The sequence below is a fragment of the Acanthaster planci genome, linkage group LG09 (genome assembly GCF_054643075.1).
Source record: "Acanthaster planci isolate LZ-2023a linkage group LG09, COTS_SCS, whole genome shotgun sequence".
Taxonomy (NCBI): Eukaryota; Metazoa; Echinodermata; class Asteroidea; order Valvatida; family Acanthasteridae; genus Acanthaster; species Acanthaster planci.
In genome coordinates, this window is record NC_141785.1 from 3,702,514 (window position 1) to 3,726,031 (window position 23,518).

The window sequence follows — 23,518 nt, forward strand, 5'->3', positions numbered from 1 at the left end:
TTTGTTTTGAGCCAATTTTATTTGTCGACAGTCCGCCACTTGGCCGGCTTTAACGTTCGTGTTCATGAGAACCTTGATGTTGTTAATGTCCATCTTCTCTTCGGGAATTACCAGTCATTCTCCCGTCCGATCTTAAAAGAATACCGGCAAGCACATAAGGATTCCTTTATGAAAAAAGTAAAAATACAATACTACCGGTATGTGATCAGAAGATGCTTGTGTTTGTACTGTTTTTCCGTGTTCACTACATTGTTTTAAGTTTGTATTAATATATCATATTTTATTAGCAAACATATTACCGTTTCAAATGTCCAATTAGTCTTCTCCTGTTGGGACATATTTTTTATAAATGCCAATGTAAAATCTCTTTTCGTCCCTTGTGGATATGTGAACCATTGTTACCGCATCACACGCCCAACATGTAACAATATTATTTTGCGTTTAAGTGGAAGTATTTTTCCCTCGGTTTTTCCTGTTAGCTGATGGTGACGTCAGCAAAGACATTTTTGTGTGCGTCGTTTATAGATAAAAAAATTACAAAGTTATTTCTAGCGGACACTGGAAATTCTGTATCCTTATTGAATTCGTATGGAACACATTTAATTCCCTTTCTAAAATCTGAAGGTTAAGAAGCAAAATTGGCTTATGGCGCGGCAGTGCTAAACATTTCAATGTCTGAAATAATGCGTTGGAACCCTCAGACGGGCATCTTTTAATTTCGTTGAAATAAAAGGAAACAAAAACGTTTTAATAAAATTCTGTGCTTTCACAAAATTGTGGCGTAATTTTGAAGTCTGAAAAAAATAATGTGCTGGAATCCGTTATTACCTTTTGGGTAAAGTATTAAAAAAATCAGTACTCATTCAGTGGTGTCCGTGGCATATTGTGGAAATACTTCGAGTCTGAAATGATGGGTTTGAATTCCGGACGAATATCCATCTTTACATTGCAATTGATAAATTCAATCCTAAAGGTTACGTCTAAAAAAGGTCGGTGCTCTTTCAAAAATGTTTGTGGCTCAGTGTAGTGGCGCCGAGTTCGGAAGTTCGAATACCGGAAGAGACCGCTTTTTTTTTAGCTGAGGAATGTAATCCTAAGGGTTAAGTATAAGAAAAAGCCTGTGTGCTTTCAGAGATGTTTGTGGCTTAGCGAGAAAGTGCCGTGCCTTTAAAATGTGGGATGCAGGTTCGAATCCCAGCGTTGACACCTTTTTAAAATATCAAGTTATAAATTCAAACCCAAGGGTTAAGTATTAAAAAAGACAGTGTTCCTTCAGAGATGTTTGTGGCCCAGTATGGAAGTGCTGTGCTGGAAACTAACAGATGCCGGGTTCGAATCCTGGTAGAGACATCTTTTTACATTCCAAATTACAGAATAAAATCCAAAGGTTAAGTAAGAGAAATGCGGAAAACAGAGTGGGGACCCAAACAGCGAAGTCGGTTAGAGCACCGCTTGGGAACCAGAAGACCTGGGATCGAATCCCGGCCAGGGCGGAGTGGTATGGTGGACAAGAAGTCCCCTACCACTCCGCCCTCTTTTTATGCCCTTCCCTTGGGGCCGATTTGGGGCCGATTTGGGGCCGATTTGGGGCCGATTTGGGGCCGATTTGGGGCCGATTTGGGGCCGATTTGGGGCCGATTTGGGGCCGATTTGGGGCCGATTTGGGGCCGATTTGGGGCCGATTTGGGGCCGATTTGGGGCCGATTTGGGGCCGATTTGGGGCCGATTTGGGGCCGATTTGGGGCCGATTTGGGGCCGATTTGGGGCCGATTTGGGGCCGATTTGGGGCCGATTTGGGGCCGATTTGGGGCCGATTTGGGGCCGATTTGGGGCCGATTTGGGGCCGATTTGGGGCCGATTTGGGGCCGATTTGGGGCCGATTTGGGGCCGATTTGGGGCCGATTTGGGGCCGATTTGGGGCCGATTTGGGGCCGATTTGGGGCCGATTTGGGGCCGATTTGGGGCCGATTTGGGGCCGATTTGGGGCCGATTTGGGGCCGATTTGGGGCCGATTTGGGGCCGATTTGGGCCAGATTTGGGCCCGATTTGGAGCCGATTTGGGGCCGATTTGGGGCCGATTTGGGGCCGATTTGGGGCCGATTTGGGGCCGATTTGGGGCCGATTTGGGGCCGATTTGGGGCCGATTTGGGGCCGATTTGGGGCCGATTTGGGGCCGATTTGGGGCCGATTTGGGGCCGATTTGGGGCCGATTTGGGGCCGATTTGGGGCCGATTTGGGGCCGATTTGGGGCCGATTTGGGGCCGATTTGGGGCCGATTTGGGGCCGATTTGGGGCCGATTTGGGGCCGATTTGGGGCCGATTTGGGGCCGATTTGGGGCCGATTTGGGGCCGATTTGGGGCCGATTTGGGGCCGATTTGGGGCCGATTTGGGGCCGATTTGGGGCCGATTTGGGGCCGATTTGGGGCCGATTTGGGGCCGATTTGGGGCCGATTTGGGGCCGATTTGGGGCCGATTTGGGGCCGATTTGGGTAGAAAAAACGATTTCCACATACTCAAACCTATTTCAATGATTTCAAAACTCTCCCCCACCCACTACTGATAGATGCTAGAACAGACAAATGTAATAAAAAACAGAGGCAGCATGTTTTACTTAAAAATCAGTAAGTTTATTGCATGATTTTACAAGTTCCCTTTATTTACAATGAGTATCATACGATATTTCTTATCGGAAATACAAACTGGACAGTAAAAGAAACTTGCCACTTCTGTTAAAGGCCACATATAAAAATTAACCCCCACAGAAATACACAATTTTTGTACACTGGTATGCTGCAGTACCCTTTACAAATCACATGCCCAAAAGCAAGTGATTATCTTCATACAAAGAAGATTGACATGCAAAGCAACTTGGTTACTGAATCAAAAGTCGCACACAAAAGCACTCTCCACCAAGCAAAAATGAGCCATGAATGGACAACATTTTAAACCAACTAATGACAAAGTGAACACCTGTTTTGTCAAAATAATGTGCATGAGTGGTTTCTGTATAGGGATGCCATCCTTACTTACTATGCATAAACATTATTGAAAAGTAATGATTTTGACATCTTTTTTCGTCCTTTGACATTGATTTCTGCATACAACTTATGGCTCATTTAGTTACATTCTATGACTTTTGATTCAGTAACCAAGTTGCTGTGCGTGTCAATTTCTTCTTTGTTATAAAGATAATCACTTGCTTTTGGGCACGTGATTAGTAAGGGGCATTGAGGCATACCTGTGTGCAAAAATTGTTTATATCTATGGAGTGGATTTTTATGTTTGGCCTTTGACAAAAGTGGCAAGTTCCTTTTGCTGTCCAGTTTAAATCTCATGACAATCTCGTAAAAAAGTTTGTTTCCAAAAGCACAAATGAAGTTTCTAAATATAAATCTCATATAAATATATCGAACTTTTTAAAACTACATACTTGATGGCACAATAGGGATTTCATACTATCAGCAAGTAACACTGTATACATAATTTACGTCTGCACTGAACAATACTGCATACAGTACATGTTTGATGGAAGGATATTTGAATCATACCCTGAGATTAATGTTTTGTGACATTTTGACACCTTCCTGGACAGGGATGTATGTGTCCCTCGCAGTAACTAAAAATATTATACATAGTGTGGGTTAAATTTTTTTCCAGAATTCTTTAGACGTTTTTTCTAATCTTTTGTTTTGGGGGGGGGCAAATTTAAGAAAACACTTACTGCAGACAACCTATTGGAAATTTTCATCATGTTTAGCAAAAAAATAACATTTTGTAGCATCAGTTTTACCCCCCCCCAAAAAAATCCCAGAGCTTGGCTTTGCTCAACCTGTACATAAGAAAATATTCCATGAAATCTGCCGACAGAATATGCTTGGATTTGTCAATGGATTTCTTGGAAGTAATAAGGGCCCTGCCAATTAATACTTTTCCGACGGTAGCTAGGAATCTTGTGTTGTACCCTATCTGGGGAAAGTGGTGCTTTTTAAATATCACGTAACAATTACAATTATAATTGATGGAAGTGGTGTTGCATTCGTGTTACACTCGCAACAAGATTTCTTGAAAGGAACTGGGAAACCTAATGTACTTTAAAATCGTTTAAAAGAGTAACACCTACCAATACAGGTACATGTATAAATAACAATTCTAAAGGACCACTGATATTGATAACTACAAATGTGTCAACATGTCACAAAACATGCCTTCAACTTCCCATTCGGACACAATTCAGTTTCATCTTTAAAATTCAGCTGGTCTAATTGGTGAAATTTGATATTAAAGCTGCACCACTACATATCATGTTTCTTGCACAAATGTCATAACTCGTTCTCATCTAGATCTATAGTAAAGATTGCGGTAACACCATGTATTTATCTCTTCTTTGAGTATGTGTGGTTCTGAGAAGAACCGGGTTCTTCTCAGAACCACACATACTCAAAGAAGAGATAAATACATGGTGTTACCGCAATCTTTACTATAGATCTAGTTTCTTTCACCATGAAAACCTTTAAGTCTTATATCGTTCTCATCTCATTTCATCTCAAGTACTAGCTGATTATTAAAAAACTGAGCAGAACCAACCAACATGTACTAAGTACAGGTAGAGAGATTGAAGCAGTAAAACAAAAGTTGAAAATAAGGTTACCTGGAATGCAAAGGTGAATTATGAAGATTTGAATCAAAACAAATTGATTGCAGCTACCCTTCAAGGTTTTTGTAACCATCGGCACAATTTTGTAGACAGGATAACGTGCCCTTTGCACCACTAAATATTATCCATAATGCTGGTGCTACTTCATTTCTATATGCTGCTTCAGACCATTTTATGCTTCTGGCAAGTTTTTCTATATAAATGTACTGCAGATGTAACTTCATGCATATTTAACCATGTACGCCAAACATTAACATATTTGTATCACCAGTTTCTCCCACGAATAACTAGCCGAGAACACGGCTTTTCTCAACCTGTACTTCAAAACCTACAGTTAATTCACGGAGATATTCCAAGATACCTGTCAATTATGTTGGAATAATCAATAGAATGCTCTTGGAATATCAATAAGACTGCATTCAAATTCTCTGACAGTAGTTAGGGACCATGTTGTATTCTAGGCTGTTTATCTGTCTGGGGGGAACTGGTGCATAATTGATTACATTAATGTAATTTTTATCATAACTGATGATAATGGTGTTGTGTCCTTACACCTGCAACCAGATTTTCTTAAAAGTATTGTGCTCAGTACCTTTGAAGTGGCGTAAACTATTTTTGACCAAGGCAAGCTACAACCTACATGTATGATGTACAAATCTGAAGGAATCCAGATCACTTGACTACAAAACGTGTCAAAATGTTAGAATACAGTCCCAATGTCATCAAAAGACTCATTGCAATTACATCATAAAATTCTGCTGGGCTCAATGGTAGAATTTGATTTCAAAGTTGCATCACTACAGGTTGTATTAGAAAACCCTTACCTGTATAGTGCCCCCTATTCGAGGTCTTTATTAATCATTTATTCAAACTGAGTGCATGTATTTGAAAAGTACAATTTGTTAGCTTTGCAAAACAGCAAACCCTAATTTGGTAATTCAGTAATTGCAAAATGACTGAGTTGTGTCTAATCACTTTTTCCACTTGTAACCCGGACAGGCTGTCTTATGCGCACACTCTACAGTGTGGTCTATTGGACTGGTCTTTAATTTCCACACTTGTTGGTTGTTACATTGTCAGTCATAACATTAAACAGATCTTTCAAGTCTTGAAAGATCAAAAATGATTTTATCGCATACAAAACATGCCATTCTCACTGATCAAAACTTGGCATAGTAATGTTGAACGCTCAAAATGTGTGTGCATAATAAAGGCCTCAAATTGGGGGATGCCATGATCAGGGTCCAGATGTTTCTGTGACATCCTGTAGGATTCACTTTGCTTGCCCAAACCGGAATTTTGTTCTCTATGGCAATTTCATGTAGCTTATTACTATGTTATTGAAAACTTTATTGAGCATATTGTCGTTTGTTATTTTTAGCACACTTGCCATACCAACCAAGATACAGGCTGTACAGGCAGAGAGATTGAAAGGTGAAGATTCAATTCAATATAATTTTCAAAAATATGAATACCCTGCAGTGCTATCAAGTATATAACATGTACATATTTTCAAAACGTGACGTATATTTTTGAAGCCGTTTTAAGGAGATATATTTTCCAAAGTTTGTTTGTTTGAGACAAACATTTTCCAGCTCATATTAATGAGATTTATATTAAGAAATGTTTCTATTTTTAGTAACGAATCTTTTACGAGATAAATATTTGATGAAGTTTTTTTTTATGTTTTCTTTTTATGCTATTTTTTTTCAAGCTAATTTTCAGGAGATTCACAGTTTCAGGTTGGATTTATTTCTCACAAAACAAGCTTCAGTAAAATATAACTCACAAAAAACTTCTCAAAACGAACTTGGAAAAACATATCTCGTAAAATGATTTCTTTCCAAAAATAGAAACATCGTTTCTATATACAGATCTTACGAGAACGAACTGGAAAATATATCTCGTGAAAACGAAGTTGAAAAAAAGTTTTTCATAAAAACAAACTTTAAAAAGTATACTTCGCTTGAAAATATGTATTTTACAGCACTCCACAGCTTTTGTACCAAAACATGTGACATGCAAAATGAAATGAGTGGCGCAAAATCAACATGAAATTCCTTACTAATGAAATATTGTTCCATCGAATGTGTACATAATTAGCAAGCATCATATCCAGGAAAGACACAATTTTTACAATATGAAACAATGTATGCAATATATGCAAAACTTCTCTACGTTTTTACACAAATCTCCTTGATTATTTTGCTTAACTAATTTGTACTTTACAGGATGCCTGTTATCAATTTGTTTCAATACAAAACTTCCAAATGCCCCTTTCTGTCTCGGTGAATTCACCCATTCACTTAATTCACTCTACTCCACTCTTTCAATGGGTATTTTGATGCTTCCATTGTTTTATGCGGATGAGTGTTTGCATATTAATCACCAATCTGTGATCTCATCCCAAGAAGAAAAACCTCAATGTTAAACTGGTTTGTACATAAAAAGTCCTGCATTTTTATAGATTTCGCTGGACTAAATTTATTTCTTCTTTGCTGATTCTTTGCATATGTGCACTGCTGTAATAATTGTATTGCATCAATCTCTTTCTCAGAAATGTTTTCAATGAGTAAAGTTTGGGATTACAATTCGAACAAAAAAGCCTATGCAATTACCTATGTCTTGCCTGGATGACATCACAGCAATAGTACGTTCAGTTGTCCAAGAAAGCATGCATAATTTTAAGTGTGGAACTCCCTTTGACGAGAAACCCATGACAAACATCCATTAGGTGTGCTGTTTAGGTCAACGAAGAGAACAGTAGCCCATCTGACTTGACCGTCCTACATAACAAAGAAACAAAAAGAGGACGGTTACTTATCGGTGACAAACCTATTGGCTCCATGCACAAAAGTCATAAAACAGCATTTACAAAAACAAGACTGCAGAGTTCTAGTTTTATGCTAAAAACGGGGAAATTAACAAGCTTTGCGGTCCAGCAGAAGACTTAGAAACACTAAATTTAAATAGAATTGCTGGTGTGTATTCAACAAAAGTCAAAGATTTAAAACCAATCATCTCCAAATTCTCCCTAACCTGTGTAATTAGCTTTCAGGAAAAAAGAATGTTAAATCTAAAAATTAACCCTCTTTGATCCATTTTGCTACAATTGGCCCGGAAAACATACATGTATAACAAAGTAATCCATGCATTAGTCCTTTTTTTGTTTAAATTGTGATCTTTTTTGGTGTTAATCGGTATTATTAACTTAGTAAAATGCCTGGTCAGATAAAATGCTTGTATCTGTGTACAACTGCTGAATGACGGTCTGAACTATATTACGAAAGAGCTTTATGTGTCATTTCTCAGACTTGTTTCATTTTGAGTGCAATGCTTAGAGAAAAATCAAGAAACATTAATTATTTAAACACTCAATTTGTCTTGCAAAAATCCATGGGCCAGAGGACGTTCCTAAGTACCTGGGTAAATGCATGGGCATCGCCAGGAATTTTTTTCGGTGGGGGGAGGGGGCAAACCGTCCAGCTAAAAAAACAATTAAGGGCGAGAGAGGGGGTTCAATTTTTTGTCAGGCAATATGAATATTTTCATACTATTTTAGTTACATTTTTCCTTTACAAGTATAAATGAAAAGGCACCGTAATCCGTTCAACAGGCAGTCTATACCGTGGAGTCGAAGTAGTCTAACCTACTTCCGAATATGGAAATTCACACCCCCAAATAAGATTTTTTTTTAAATTGGAAACCAAGATTTGTTGAAATACAAAATCTCCTTTTGTTTAGAGCAATCTTAAACCCGATCTCACTACATTCCACCGCGAGGATACATTTGAAATCAAGGGCAAGCTAAATGGAACTTTTGAAAGAACTATTGAAGTATGTGTATTTGCCGCGGCGGGATAGTAAGTCGCTGTGGCGAGATAAGTCACACATCCTAAACACTTTGTATATTAACAATTGTTGTTAATATACTTGCATTAATGATTAATGTTATTGTGATTGAAAAAAATGGGAGGTTAAATGCCTCGACTTGCAGATTTTGTCAGACAAAGCAAGCTCCGCTTCGGAACTCGAAGAAGAGAATCCATTTCCACCGTGTTGATCACTTGGGATCATTCCATTATCTTAAGGGGTGACAACGAGATAGTGACATTTTCACGTGAGATAAATTCCTTTTCCATAAAGAAACTTTGATTTCGAACCAGTCCAAATTCTCTTTTACCTTTTTATTGACGGTTTTATATCTATTCCTTACTTAAATATTTGTTCGGGCCAAAGGAAACAAATGGCACTTTGTACTTTAACCCTTAATAATAGACTCCTACAACAGCTACATGAATGACCAAAGTACAAAATTTAACTTTTCTCGGAAAATTATAATGCATTCCGGGCGGAAAGATTTCACAGACTGTCTGACACTATTATTTACTAACTTAAGAGTCAGATAGTTAAAGATGATTCGGCAGTTCCGTTTTTGAGATTTTGCTAATCCTATACACAACCTTCAAGAACCCTAACCCATCTTATTGTAACACAGGGAACATTATCTTACAAGTGGTCCCTTTGTATAACTATTGGTGAGGAATGATTTTTTTTTTTGCCCTGAGTTGAAGTGCACCCTCAGCGGCAAAAGAAAGACAAACTGTACAAAGTTATCCAGCCGGGTTCTTGCACGCGTTTGGCGTACACGCGAAAACCATGCATTACAGAATCATAGAATATCATTTTCTTATTCGTCTGATATCAACGATAGATCACCAGATCCTATTCAAAGTATACTGGAGTATTCCGTGATCTGCGCAGCGCCCGACTTAAATCAAAACTATGCGCAAAATCACCCCTCATTATTGAACGTTTACGCACAGTAGAAGAATTCCGGCCCAAACATGATGAAGCTGTTTTTCGACTTTGAAAGAAACCTTAATTTACTTAAACTGGCCCATGTAGATTCAAAACAATGCGTTTGCAACATTTAAAAATAAGAGATAGCAGTACCGAAGAACAAAAAGGTGAACGTATTTTGGGAGCACGTGTAAACAAATACAGGCAATATGAGTGCGTTGCGCGTAATGCGCACTGAACGCTCTGTCATCTACCGTTTCGCCCATTGTTTGCCCATACTTTTCAAAATCACAGTTATACGCGCAAGACTGGTGTCTGTGCGTTTATATGTCTGTGGTACCGAAGGACTGTCAGTTTCATTTAAAAACACGCCCTCTTTTGTTCCCGCTTGGAGCGGATAAGTAAGGCCAAGTATACCACAGACCGGTACCCGTCCCGTACATAGTCTCCACATCGTCCAGACATCTTACAGACACCCTCCGAACGTAAAGGGAGCAGGTAATGATTCCGGAGGAATCCTGCTTGTTTCATGTTAATAAGACAATTAGCATGATATAACAATTCCCACAATGCACCGCTAACATGTGACAGTTTTTTTTTTAAGATTTAATAAATAATTAACACACACACACACACACTCTCTCTCTCTCTACTAAGTCATTTCCGCACGCAACAGAACTTTCAGACGTAATTACCTACTTTTAATGGGTAACCGCTTACGTAATACGGGCGATTCGCAATAGCGCGCCTCCAAGAGTTTGCAAAACGTCGGCCAATCGCAATGCGCGAAATCTGTCAACCTTTTACAAACGTGCTCGACAGCTTTCACGCATTTGAACGCGTTCGTCAACATATCTTACGCATGTCATAATGATGGTAATATGGAAGAGCTGGCGTAGCAAAGTGATCAGAATATAGACAAGAATATAAGATTAAATCAGTGCTCTGAAATATATGAGTGCCAATCATTATATTTCAGAGCACTGATTTAATCTTATATTCTTGTCGATATCACTATCATGGTATGCGGTTCGTAAGTGTGACGTCACTTCAGTCTAAACCACGCCCACTGCAATGTTCTGTACATGTTACATACACTGATTGCCGTTTACATGGAACCACGGAACCGGAAGTTAACACGCAACTTCAGCGATCGTCCAATGGGAGCCTGCAAATCGTCGCGTGTCCGCCTTTGTGACGAAGTCACTTACGATCCGGATTGCGTGGCAATAACGCGCGTAAATCTTAAGCGTCCAAGGATCATCACAGCAACATTACTTTGTGTCGTCATAATGAGGTTTATTTTATTCCGATTCTCTGGGGTGATATTGCTGCAACAAAGCAATGCAAAACCATAGAACAAATCCGTATCGGTAATGTTAGGCTGGTATGTAAATTCCTCGCCAAGACTCGCACGCTGCAATTTGTCTGCATGTGTCTCCCATGGATATAAAATTTACGTGAGTCAAAATAACCGCCAAAGTAGAAGATCCTCTGAGAGAAACTGTAAAACTCTCAGCACTGATGGTGACTATGACTTACCCACCCGATCAGCGCAAGCACCGGTCGGGCGGAGTAGGTGGTGGGGTAGGCACGGCGGGAAGTCGGCGGACACGAGAGGCCGTCTTGGAGGGGGCCGAGTGCCGTCGGCACGGTTTCATTCTGACGGACAAGACCCTAGGTACGGGGGCTTATGCCAAAGTACGACTGGCTAGGGTCGGGGAAAAGAAGCTAGAGAGATGCCTTAAGCTGAAAACGGACTTGAAGGAGAAGGGGCACGATATGGTGAGCCTAGGCCTAATATCAGTGGAAAGAAAACAAACAAAGAAACAAACAACCCAACAAACAAAGAAACAAACCAATAAACAAACAACGGGCAACAAATATAATTGAGAGGAAAGATAAGTTCGAAAGAACGGTTGGATACTAACATAGCCCACATTAATTTTTAACTTGGGTAAGCTCTCAGAAAATGGTCAAAGTGGCTAAAACGTCAGCAATCAAGGAATTTCTAATAAGGAAGCAATATTATTTTTTACAATTTGAAGTAACCCTTCTGATATAACACTTGCCATCGAACTCAACACTGCAATATCTCTATGAGCTTAAAGCAATTTCTTGTTTATGTGACGTCACAAGGTGTGCTGATAAGCACACCACTAACGGAGGCACTTACTGACCGTTTTAACATTGCTTCCTTTCTCGCCTCAGGGCTCGGGAAAACATCTTGAATTTCAAAACCCAAGCATTATCTGCAGTTCAGTGTATCTTTATGTCAAACAAAAAAGGCTGACATGACCCATCCTTTGTGTAATGTCACAGGTTGCAATCAAAGTAATATCCAAGAAGGACGCTCCAAGCGAATATATCAGCAAGTTTATGCCGCGTGAGATCGATGCACTCCGGGTGACGTACAAGCATCCTCATTTGGTAAGTGCAATCAAGGGGATTTTAACGATAGTTTCAGCTTGAACAAGAAGTGCCCATTGTCTCTGACAACAGTTTGTTTAGTTTCCAACCATATGTGGGCTGGTAACGTGCGTTTGGAGTCAAGCGGGGAAAATGACGTAAGTATACACATATTCCAATCATAAGAAACGGCTGAGGACGATTTTGGCAAACCTATTCATCATTTTTCTTATTTACTGTTAGTGTGAATTCATGCCAACAGATTCAACTGTACGAGGTTTTCCGTTCAGAGACCCGCATATACTTAGTGATGGAGTATGCCCCCAACGGCGACATTCTGTCCTACATCAACGAGTGCGTGTTGGAGACGGGATGTGCCGTCAAAGAAGAGACGGCCCGACGACTGTTCAAGCAAACCATCAGCGGGGTGTCGCACTGCCATCAACTGAACGTTGTTCACAGGTAACAGTCATGCACTTAAGGGGTGGGGGATATGATTACTGAAAAGAGTTCCACCTTTTATGATATAATTGTCCGCCCACATTTGACACATGCCATTAAACTTTTGGTCTACATCACACTTCAGTATGGCTACAGGGTGTAGTCTCACAATGACTTTTAAGTCTTAAACAAAATAAACGGTTTTGTAAATGGCCCGCAGGACTCTCCTCCAAATAACCATGTTTTATTAGTAGTATTAGTTTATGTATAGATTGAATCTTTGGTGCCAATTAAGGGTCATATGCTTATGACATGCACGTCATAAGCATTCAATGCAACATTTTTTTAATTTTTCTGTCCGTAGAGATCTGAAATGTGAAAACATACTGCTCGACGAAAACGACAATGTCAAGATATCAGGTGGGATTCCTGACATTTTGTTACAATACTTAGAACCATGTGATCGAACCATTCGATCGTAGAAGGGCAAGGATAGAACCCGCTCACATCTACATTGCTTTTAATCACTCAAAAACGTGCAAAACATGAGCGTTTACAGAACACTTTGCACGAATAACTGTGACACATATTTTATGGAATTTTGACGTATATTTGACAGCGCACAGAAGAAAACAGTGTTTATAACTACGATCAGAGTCACCCTGTCCAGTTGGTTTAACATTTTGCAGATGTCTTAGCACAATCATCGCAAGACTCTTTTGGGGTTCAAGTCCGAGACTGTTTTAAAAAATGGCGGAAGGAAAAAAATTAAAAGGCTTCTTTCCAGTTCAAGATGAATGCGACGTAGCGAAAAGTTCAGCCTAAAAAAACTTGACTTTCCAGATTTTGGTTTCGCCTGTCGTTTTCCTACGAATCGGTGCAACATGCTTTCCACGTTTTGCGGCTCGTATGCCTATGCGGCGCCTGAGATACTCTCGGCCAAGAATTACGACGGCAAACTAGCTGATATCTGGAGTCTGTGAGTACAGTCAATTGGAGTCAAGCAAGCATTCATGCAAAATAAAAAGCATTCAGTAAAAGTTAGAATTTGGCGGGACGCTAGGGGACCAGGGATGTAAGCGCGTTCCAAACCTCATACCGTAAAACCGAAAAAACGCTTAATTTCAGAAGCGTGCCTGAGGAACATCTTTTTTTTGGGGGGGGGGCACTTGCACCACCTTATGGGGGGCGCTTAGTGGGTTACGTCACAGTTGAAACACTGACAAAGGCGGACTATCGCCAGATTTTTTCCTCTAATTTCTGAGGGGGGGGGCACACAGGACTCGAGCAGAAGACCTGCGTGCCCTCCACGTCGCCACGATTATTCCAACAAGTTATCAACCACGAAACAAGTCAGACCGAAATAAATTGCGGAAAGAAAAGCAGTTCTTTGAACCATTTTTTGGTTTGTATTCCAGAGGAGTGGTACTGTACGCCTTGGTTAATGGTCGCCTTCCCTTCAACGACCAGAACCTGAACACACTGCTGGAGCAGACACGCCGAAAATTGAACTTTCAGCCCTGGGTATCAGTCGGTAAAATGCCACTTACAAGGGCTCATTTTGCTCATCACATTATTAATTCTTTCTTTCAAAAGAATTTCACAATTTAGAACTATCAGTGGCTCCTTGTGGTCGGGAAACTGAAAGTGTTGGCTATGAAGGAGCTGACACTTAAAGATCTCTTCCTGAGTTCAATTCAAATCGCGGTCAATGGCAGCGGCCGGTTTATTACAGGCACTAACCCGAACAATGTGCATTAAAATTGGAAAACTAGAGATATAGCGTTTTTTTCATGCAGGCGAATTAAAACATCGACGTCAGGAAGAATGATAACCGAATTGTTTCTGCTGTGAAATTCCACATGTATTTTTAAAGCAACGTTCATTTTTAATAAAGAATATTCACTGTGTATTTTTGGCCTTTTGTGCTAAATCTACGAGAAAAGGTGTCTGCTGTAGTCGTGTTGATCGGGTGAAATCGATTTTTTCCTTTCTCCAGAATGTGTTGATCTCATCCGCAAACTTTTACGCACCCGACCGCTGACCCGACTGCGCATGCATGAGATAATCACTCACCCGTGGGTCCGAAAACACCTCAATATCAAGAAGGTGGCACCATTCACTTCAAGCCAGGTTAGGCAAGGGAAAAAAACAAAATAACAACACAGAGCCCACTGACCGTTTGTGACAATGAATCATGATATTTCATACAAATACGAATATGACAAGTCTTCGACTTTCTGTGGACGAATATGCTTGATTCTTCAACTCTAAATCACAACTTTACGACAAAAGCCCAGAGTACAGAGACAAACGAAGGATCTTTCACCAGTTTGTATTTGATGAACTCTGATGCTGTTTGTTTTCATGACAGGCCTTTCTGAAAGTGATTCAAGAAAGTTCCGAAGAAAATTATTCAGAGAGCAGGCAGGAGAGTAAGCAAGAGAAGTTCACGGAACCGAAGCTAATGCTCAAACCCAACGGGGAAACAGTCCGGTTCGATAGCAAGCTGGGTAAGACTGGACGCAAGACCAACTAAATTCATCGCTGCACTTCTGTACATTCTAAATAAAAAAAAAAGACTGCACATTCTAATGGTTTCCTTCACTCCATCTGCAGATAAAAAGTCTGACAAGGCAAAAGGAAAGGAGAGTCAAGCAAGCAAGCCACATACACAAAGTCAAACTGGCCAGAAAGTTGCCGGCTCTCCCCTGCGTCCAAACTTCAAGAGTGCAAAGTCGGACGTGATGCCGGGATCTGGGACGAGTCTCCAGCACAAGCCGGGACCCACCAGGGCAGCCGACAGTTCCCGCATGAGAAATCTATACCGCCGCATCCTCAGGCCATCTCTGGGGACCGAGTACGTCTTCGAGGTCGTCGAAAATGAGCATGAGAAAGAGCAGCTGCTGCAGAAGCGACTGCAGTCCAATATGCGAGGGAAGCCGTCTCCATCCAAGACGCCTCGGCTGGGAGTCAGGAGGAGGGCCAAGGTAGAAGCTTCAGCAGTCCCGCCTCACGACGCTATCTCCTCCCCCTCCCCACGACTCACCAAGGCATACACCCCAAGCAAGACCCCCAACAAGATCAAGTCAGACACGGCAGATGACACTGACAGCCTTGCAGGCTATGCAACCACTCTGATACCAGTCAACGTCAAAGAGAAGACCTTCTTGAGGACACGAGGAGGTACTCCGGAGAGAGAGTCCAGAACCCGCATAAGCTACCGCCTGGGACTGTCCCCAACCCCGACCCCAGCCGGTCACGCAGATGCCAAGATTTCTCCCAGTGACAGGAAGAAGCACTCCCAGAGTGAGCCTGCCAGCTGGAAGAGAGGTAAAGCTAAGGCCTCTGATTTCATAAATGTGCATGGGAAGACGGAGCTCTGGAAGCAGGCGCTGAGCGGCACCCTTCAGAAGGAAGTCGTCAAGAATGACCTTAGGCTGGAGTCTCCTAGCCCCAGAGCCAGCCCCGTGGCAGCCTTGACCGTGAGTAACGGCAGTAGTAGTGGCAAGTACAAAGCCAAGATGCGAATTCTAGCGAGGAGGAACCTCCTGCACAGCATCATGCTGAAACCAGACCCTGAGGTGCGTGCCAGTGAAATTCTCAACCAACTGCAAAATAACCTACCAAGACTCAACGATGCAGCCGCCTAGTAAAGTCGAAAATGCACAAGGGTTAGGCATAAAATAATATTTACTGGGGAGAAGGGCAGGGAAGAACACGGAAGCGTTCAAGGAACTTGTGGGGATTTCATAAGAGTATGAATTGATGACATTTGGTACCTGGTCTATGCACAAGAACACACTACTATGTTCGACCAGACATTTTGTTTGACACTAGGTAAGTTTATACAGACAAGTAAAACCTTTTAGCGGGCATCTATGGACAGCCACATGACACACCTTAAGGGAACCCAATTGATGTTCCTAACTGGGTCATTTGCACTACATGGCAGACAGAGATGTATACAACTTGATGTAATCCAACAGTATTGTTCTGTATACAAGCTGCTGTATACAAGAACAACCTTTAACAAATCTTACAGTGCAGCAAAAGAAACTTGTACATGTATGCTGTAAACAGATGATATTAAGAAGACTTTAGTAATAAATCTCAAACAGGGTTACCTTTTTAATGAGCTACTGAAGAAGTTTCCTTTTATACACAGTGTGGGCAGAGATCAGTATTAGATATTTCTTTGATGTGACGTCATTGAATTGTTTTACCCTTTAGCACGGACGTTACTTTAATCACAGGGTTGGATTAGATTTATTTTCCATACGTTTAGCAAAAACCAAACAGAATTTGACAGAATCCATGAAACACACACAGAACACATTAAAATAAAAAACTGAACAAGAAAAGAAAAGAAAGAAAAATATGACAGTTCTGGATTTTTTTTTACGTTTTAATACGAAATTCAGTTTTATTTTAACAACCATGCAGTACAAAAGAGTAGCATTGTGCATAGAATAAGAAGGTTGAATTGTTTATATACTGTGCTTAGCGTTTTCACATTAAAGATGGTTTCATTTCCTGCAAAAAGATGCAGAATTTTTAATCTCAAAGTTTTAATTGAGGCATCAATACAGGAACAAAAGAAACAATGAAATAAAATTGTTAATGCAAGTAACAAGGCTCATCTTCCAAATGTATTCTGTGTGATTTGGCTGAAGACTGCGTTCATATCTCCAAGCAAAAAACAAGCCTTTTCTGTAATGCATTTGGAGTACAAGTACAATTTCTTCTGTTACTAACTTACTGCATAGGTAGCAACAGCGACTCATTACTCATGAGAAACAATTATAGATGTTATGCTGTGACCAGTTTATTATTAAACAACGGAAATGGAGAGAAGCTTTTGACTGTGCCTTACCATTCTGAATCTACCAAAACACAAAATCAAAAGCAAAAAACAAAACACACACAAAAAACCCAGAAGCAAAGAACATACACAAAGAGTACACTTGAATATCAGGATACATCTTTTTCTATAATTTTTCATATCCTATCTACTGTGGCATTAGATTTTATCACTACAGTGGTATAAGCTAAGAACTTGTTGATCAACAGTGAATTTAGACTTTTGATAGCGTCTTCTGCTGAATTGAACAACTAATTGAACAACTAATAGATACCTTTCCAACAATCAGAGTTCTCGGCCAGACAGCAAGACATCCCACCAGGGCAAAGACTACAGCAAAGTCTTCTCTCAAGGAAGTAGCCTAAGCCATCGGCTTCTTGAGCTAGATCCCGTCATTTGCGCTACACCCATTCCCCTGCTAGCATGTCTTTGTGACATCACTGTCTGAGACTGGTGAAGAGACTAGTAATACTGGAAGAGAAACACATGGCAGAAGGCAATGTTAGGAAGACCAGGAGTTAGGTAGATTGTATGTACATGTAAATGCACCTGCATATGCTCGATTTCAGTCCTCCAGAGACTTAATGCACATCCTAGCTTGAGGCTGCTCGAAACTCAAACCTTACTTCCTCAAGTGTCACTTCTCCAAATGACTCATGGAGAGTTACAGGATTTAAACTAACTTGCATTGCTTATCAGAGTTGACATGGATTTGATTTTTCAAGGGAATGGGGAACTTCTCAGGTAAAAAGCAGCAGCAAAGTCATTCACAAAAACCTGAAATCTTTGCAATGGGTATAAAATATTTTGTTGACAATGATGACATTGATTGACTCCAGTCTTGGGGAGGGGTTGATGACCTCCGCTCTAAGTGGTAAATGATTAAGACACAGCTTAGATTGTCAGGGTTCAACTTGATGTTAAGTCTCTCTTCCAAAATTTAGCCTGTACCCTCCTCTCCTTCAAAAAAGTTGGCAGCTCAGAACTTCCGCCTCCTTTCATAACACAAAGTATTTTGAAAGAAAGATCCCCTTCCATTAAGCAGTATTCCAGGGATGGGTGCATCCCATTGAGCAAAGACAGGCGTTCCCAATATAGAAACCCCTGATAGTTTTAATTTCAGAGTTCACTCCCGTGTTGGGGTTATGGGTAATCTTCTAAGCATTTTCACATCGGACATAAAAACAAATACAAGCCAAACCTAGTTTTAACCGAGCCTAGAAATACATGTACCTGATTACAAGGCTGGAATGACGCGGTCATCTTACAGGGCTTTCTTGAGTTCAGCAATCACCACCGATGAATCCGGGAACTTGAGTTTACGGGGTGGTCCCTTCTTGATGCCAGTCCAGAGAAGAACCTCTGTGTATTAAACCGCAGCAAATCATACCCCAAATCCAGTTATTTCAAAAGAATTATTTTCCTGGCAACTGGTGCCCATGTATTATTAACAGGGAAAAAAATGAAATTATTTCATGGTCAAAGGGGCGGGGATGTGGAAAGGAAGAAAAGAGGGAGGGAAAAATTCACATCTGAAATAGTAATGACTGATTACAATATGAATCGGTGAAAAGAAGACTTGGGGCACTTTGATTCTGGCAACAAACAAACCGTTAATAACAAACTTGATTTAGACCTGGCGTTGTTTACATGTATATTGTAGTTTCTGAAGTTCTGTGGAAACAGCTTTAGACTGTACGTGGGGGCTGGAAATGTTGGCGCTACTTACAGAAGAGCCAATGCATTATTTTTTGTTTTTTATCATTTCAATATAACCATGATAACAGTGTTCCAAAAACTGAAACAAAGACTAGTCATAAAAACCATGGAGCGTTAGCCTCAAAGTGAATTAAGCTGAGAGGAAAAGTTTCACTTTTGATTGGGCTATGCACAATTCAACCAAATATTGCGGGGGGGTCCTCTTGGAGCAAAGATTAGATGGATCTAGCTCATCTCTCACCAGAGCCGTCCTCCTTCGCCAGAGTGACCTCAAAGCTCTTGGAGCGCGGCTTGTTGGGGTTCTTCTCGGCGCCAAGATCCGGGAACTCGGCCTGCAATGCCTCCAGCAGCTGGTCGGCATTGCGGCCGTACACTCGTCAGGAACGGCTGAAGAAAATACAATAAACACAGGGTGCTAAATAAATGGATTTAGCCAATGAACAACCGTGTCCTGGTTATGCAGCGACTCAAGCAACAGCCATGACATCTTTGTACAGGAGTCCAGACAACTCGTCCATTGGGACAACTTGACTCAGGAAAACTCGCCCGTTAAGACCAATGTTGGAGGTCTTATGGCCGAGGCTGGCCTCAAGGCCATTTTTTTCAAAGCCTTGGCCTCACTACCCAATGACTCTGTCTTGGCCTAGGCCTCGAAACCCTCTGGACTCGAAGAATCAGTTAAGGCTGGTTTGAGGCCGCTCGTTTTTAGTCAGTTTTCTCAGCTTTTACTTTCCCCCCCAAATTTGATGACAAAGTACTTGCGATGTGCATGTGAATGGATCATTTTTGTGTACAAACACATGGTACAGTTCCTAGACTCCTAATGATGCAATGCAGCTAAAATAGTTTTCTATCCCCAAGGAATATTCTTAGTTTCATTTATTGGATACCGTGCACGATATGGGCCGAATGGGTACCCCCCACATGTCCAATCCCTATACACACTCTAGAATATTTTTACCTAACACATCCCCCCCTAGAAGTCTGTAAAAAATTCCTGAGATTCCGATCAAACAATGACCAACACAAAGGTGGGGGAGGGTTCTCCCTGCCCCATATCTTGCATCATATGATTTATTGCTGCATGAAAAGGATAGCTTTTGTGTTGCGTGAATTAGGCTGCATGTATTCATTGAAAGCGCACTGTAATTTTCCGAATGACCAGCACTTGTACTGGACATGCACGTGCAATGGCCGGTCAACATGCCAATTTGCCCACGATAGCTTCGCATGTGCCCCCGTGCACAGGGTGGTGTGGACAAGGACTGTCTTTTATATGCCATGGATTCATGGTTAGCATAAAGTGCAATTTTTAGTGCTTTTTCAAGAAAAATTACATGTACAGTCATTTTCCTAGTTCCAGATTTTTCCTAGTTCTGGATCCTTTGAAATAAAAACCTACATGTACCTCTGTGGTGTTGTTCTTCAGTTCTACAGTCCAAGATAAGTTCTGCTTGAAAGGTGAAATGAAGGCTTCTTCTTGTACAAAAACTGATCTCGGAAAATTTCTAGAAAAGAAATTTTGGCCAGTTTTCCGATTTGCACTTTGACATTTTACAACGGTTTGTCAAAAATTATGGGAGCCAAAAAAATAAAAAAATATTTACAGGGCGATAGGTTACTCACCATGTGTGATTCCAAATACTTTTTTCATACAAAAGTCATATCAACTTTTGCGTCTAATGTCTGTTTAATCAAAATAACTTGTTAAGTTTCTGTTGGTTTAAAACTGGCCAAAAACTGAACACGTATTTTGTTTTAGTTTCGGATCATCCATTATTCGCATGCATTAATGCATATACGTTGCGAACTCAACGACACAGACATAGCAGACATGTATACATGTACGTAATGGGTTCTTTAACTGTGCGGCATGGGGAATAGTATTGTTGATAGTTCGCTGCACAACTGAAAAATCCGAGTCACAATTTACGCAAGTTCTACGTTTGGTTTGTGTTGGTAATTCCAGAAATTAGGGGTCCAAATGTGTGGCATTTTTGTGTCCCTTTTACATTTGACCTTTGTCAGATCTGCTACATCTGATGTGGAAATATCACTGGAATTGATTTCAAACTATTACTATTTGTGTAGTAGGTAATTTGTATTAATTCATCACTCTTGGAAATGAGAAAATGAGAACTTACAAAATCGTAAGTCAGATGTGACAGGGGCACGAAAAAAAATGGACCCCTAATTTCTGGAATTACTCCAAACCGATCCAAAAATATGAAAAGTGTCCTCGTCACTTTCGTTGATCCTGTAAGTCCAAATTAAAAGCTAAGATTGTGAAAATAATTTGGTAGTATATCCAACACACAAGGCGGACTACTGACCACATTTCACCAGAATTTGAGGATATCTTGTAGCTGCAATCTCACTGAATAATTTTTGCGATCTGCAACTAGGAAAATGACTGATTATCATTTTTGGAAACACTCCTAATTTTTTTCTTTCATTTCTTGTTGAAAAATCGTTCCATTCACTCACAAATTAATTTGGTTACAGGACTACTATCTGTATTCTGTCTTACTTGATTTTTTTTTTAATTAAAAGCCAGCATTTCAGCCTTACCTTCTTGCGATTTTGTTTTTATAATTGAAAATACTGAGAAATGATTTTGTGGGGAAATGTAAGTATTGAGAGCAATTAAAGTTTTTAAAGTTCTCTCTTTCTGTGACAGTACTCTTACCGTACTTTGTTGAAAGAAATATAAAAATTGAACTTTGCAACATCTGCTGAACACTAGTTAATTATGCCCATTCAGGTTTGTTTACAAGGTTGTTTACATTGTTAAACTGAAAGTAACTAATCAATGAAACACAGCACTTGGTTGTTTTCCTTGGACAAAATAATTGGGAATATTTGTGTAGTGTCATATACAACAGTTTTTTTTGGATCTAGATGAATCTTGTGTGCAAGCCAACGGTGCCAAAAGTAGTTAAGTTATACATGTATGTGTAATTACTGGCCTTGGTCATGGCCTTGAATGGCAATGATTCGATCATGGCCTTGGCCTTGGAGACCCTGGCCTTGAACTTGGCCTTGGAGGATGTTGACTCGACTCCAACACTGGTTAAGATAACTCGACCTTTGAGACACCTCGAATATATGTGTGTCAAACTGAAAGACAACTCGACCATCGAGACAAGTCATCCATTGAGACAAGTTGACTCGTTCGTGTGGGTGGTTCTAGCTATGGTGTGCACTGCGAGGGCAATCGTGCAGACTTGTGTGTGGGACTCATAATTTAATTGAGGCTGAGACTCAAGGGTCTTCAAAGTCCAAGACAGCACTGTCCATTGCACTGTGTTTTGTGTGGGATGCCGCCAGCCACCTTTTTCCTTTACTGCACCACACATGTACCATCCATTGCCATTTGTCGCAAAACCATTCCCGTGCGCGCCGTGCCCTGAGGCCTGTGAGTGCGCAAATTTTCCCCAAACACATCGCCTAGCAGTTCCGTGCTAGCCATAATTGTACACTCCTCCCACAGTCGAGTTGTCCCTGGGTCGAAGTCTACTTGTCTTGACAGACGAGTTGTCTTAACGGTCGAGTTGTCCAACTATTGAGTTGTCCAACGGTAGGGTTGTCTTATTACATGTACCTTCGAGTTGTCTCAACGGATGAGTTGTCCAGCAACCCTTGTCGTACATGTGCATGTAAACATAGCAAGTACATACTGCTGACATGAGCAATTTGGTCAGTTCAGTTGCAATGTTCAATATCTCTGTGTCCATATACCTGTACGTCTTTGTGTCAAACAAACTGTTGGGCTACATAAAGGATTCGGCATTCTTCTGAGATAAACATGGATCTGGAGGGGATGCTTGTACCCTATAAATGACATTGGCCATGACATGCCATCATCCCTCAGCCCAAACTGTCATGCAATGAAAATGTATCGTAACTGTGAATTCCGATTTTCAACAGCCCAAATGAATGATGCAGTAAACATAATTGTGGGCAGAATCAGGCCTGTTAACCATGGATATTAATTTAAGGACCTCAATAACCATTCTCACCCTCGCAACTGATTTTCTTACTGCCAAACACTGTGCCTGCATGTTTACATAGGCCTAACCCTCCTGAGGGTGTTTGCGCAGTATCAAAGCAGAAGCAGAAACAAATTTGTGCAGGCCTTACTTACTCCAAAATTTTGAGTCCTCAATACAGTATAGGCTGAGGGAAACAAAAATTTAGATGGAAAATATAATGCCACGATGTTGAAAATAGCTGACATAAGAATGGAAATAGGTCAAGTCATCCCCCGCCAACTGAAACCCTGGTCAAGTCGTCCCCTGGTTATGTTGTCCCCGGGTCAAGTCATCCCAGGGTCAAGTCATCCCCCAAAATTGAAACCCTGGTCAAGTCGTCCCCTGGTTATGTCAAAACCTGGTCAAGTTGTCCCCTGGTCAAGCCATCCCTCCCACTAGTTGTGTGTCAAGGGTTATCTAGTATCTCTGTGTGTAATTTTATTTTTAGGTACATCAACCATACATAGAAGAGAATGGAAAATAAGATAGACAAACAGAAGACTCGTACTTATTCATTCACAATTTTCATTTGTTTCATTTTTACAACTCAGTCTGTCATCGAAGCAGTTCACACCAAAAAGTTACTTCTTGTT

General features: G+C 40.7%; 2 protein-coding genes across 7 annotated transcripts in view; one reads left to right on the forward strand and one right to left on the reverse strand.

Moving 5' to 3' along the window:
* Positions 1-16,944, forward strand: part of LOC110985317 (uncharacterized) — a 44,726-nt gene extending 27,782 nt beyond the window's left edge. For 2 of the 5 annotated variants that reach the window (XM_087141101.1, XM_087141102.1), the window contains exons 4-12: positions 6,037-6,089; positions 11,781-11,888; positions 12,130-12,329; positions 12,673-12,728; positions 13,152-13,287; positions 13,727-13,842; positions 14,308-14,441; positions 14,683-14,821; positions 14,928-16,944. In XM_087141101.1, the coding sequence (XP_086997227.1) occupies positions 11,838-11,888; positions 12,130-12,329; positions 12,673-12,728; positions 13,152-13,287; positions 13,727-13,842; positions 14,308-14,441; positions 14,683-14,821; positions 14,928-15,961 (1,866 nt within the window). In that variant the 5' untranslated portion in view covers positions 6,037-6,089; positions 11,781-11,837 and the 3' untranslated portion in view covers positions 15,962-16,944. Of the gene's footprint in view, positions 1-6,036; positions 6,090-10,604; positions 11,244-11,780; positions 11,889-12,129; positions 12,330-12,672; positions 12,729-13,151; positions 13,288-13,726; positions 13,843-14,307; positions 14,442-14,682; positions 14,822-14,927 lie in introns of those variants that run through there. The other 3 variants (XM_022246260.2, XM_087141103.1, XM_087141100.1) reach the window with 3 other exon arrangements.
* Positions 2,607-23,518, reverse strand: part of LOC110985318 (selenoprotein H-like) — a 43,993-nt gene continuing 23,081 nt past the window's right edge. The window contains exons 2-5 of one of the 2 annotated variants that reach the window (XR_015426418.1): positions 19,133-19,278; positions 18,406-18,534; positions 17,447-17,643; positions 2,607-7,441 (exon numbers count right to left, since the gene is read on the reverse strand). Coding sequence is in view for 1 of the 2 variants with exons in the window: in XM_022246262.2 (XP_022101954.1) it covers positions 18,437-18,534; positions 19,133-19,278 (244 nt within the window). In the remaining variant the exon portion in view is untranslated. Of the gene's footprint in view, positions 7,442-17,081; positions 17,644-18,405; positions 18,535-19,132; positions 19,279-23,518 lie in introns of those variants that run through there. The other variant, XM_022246262.2, reaches the window with a different exon arrangement.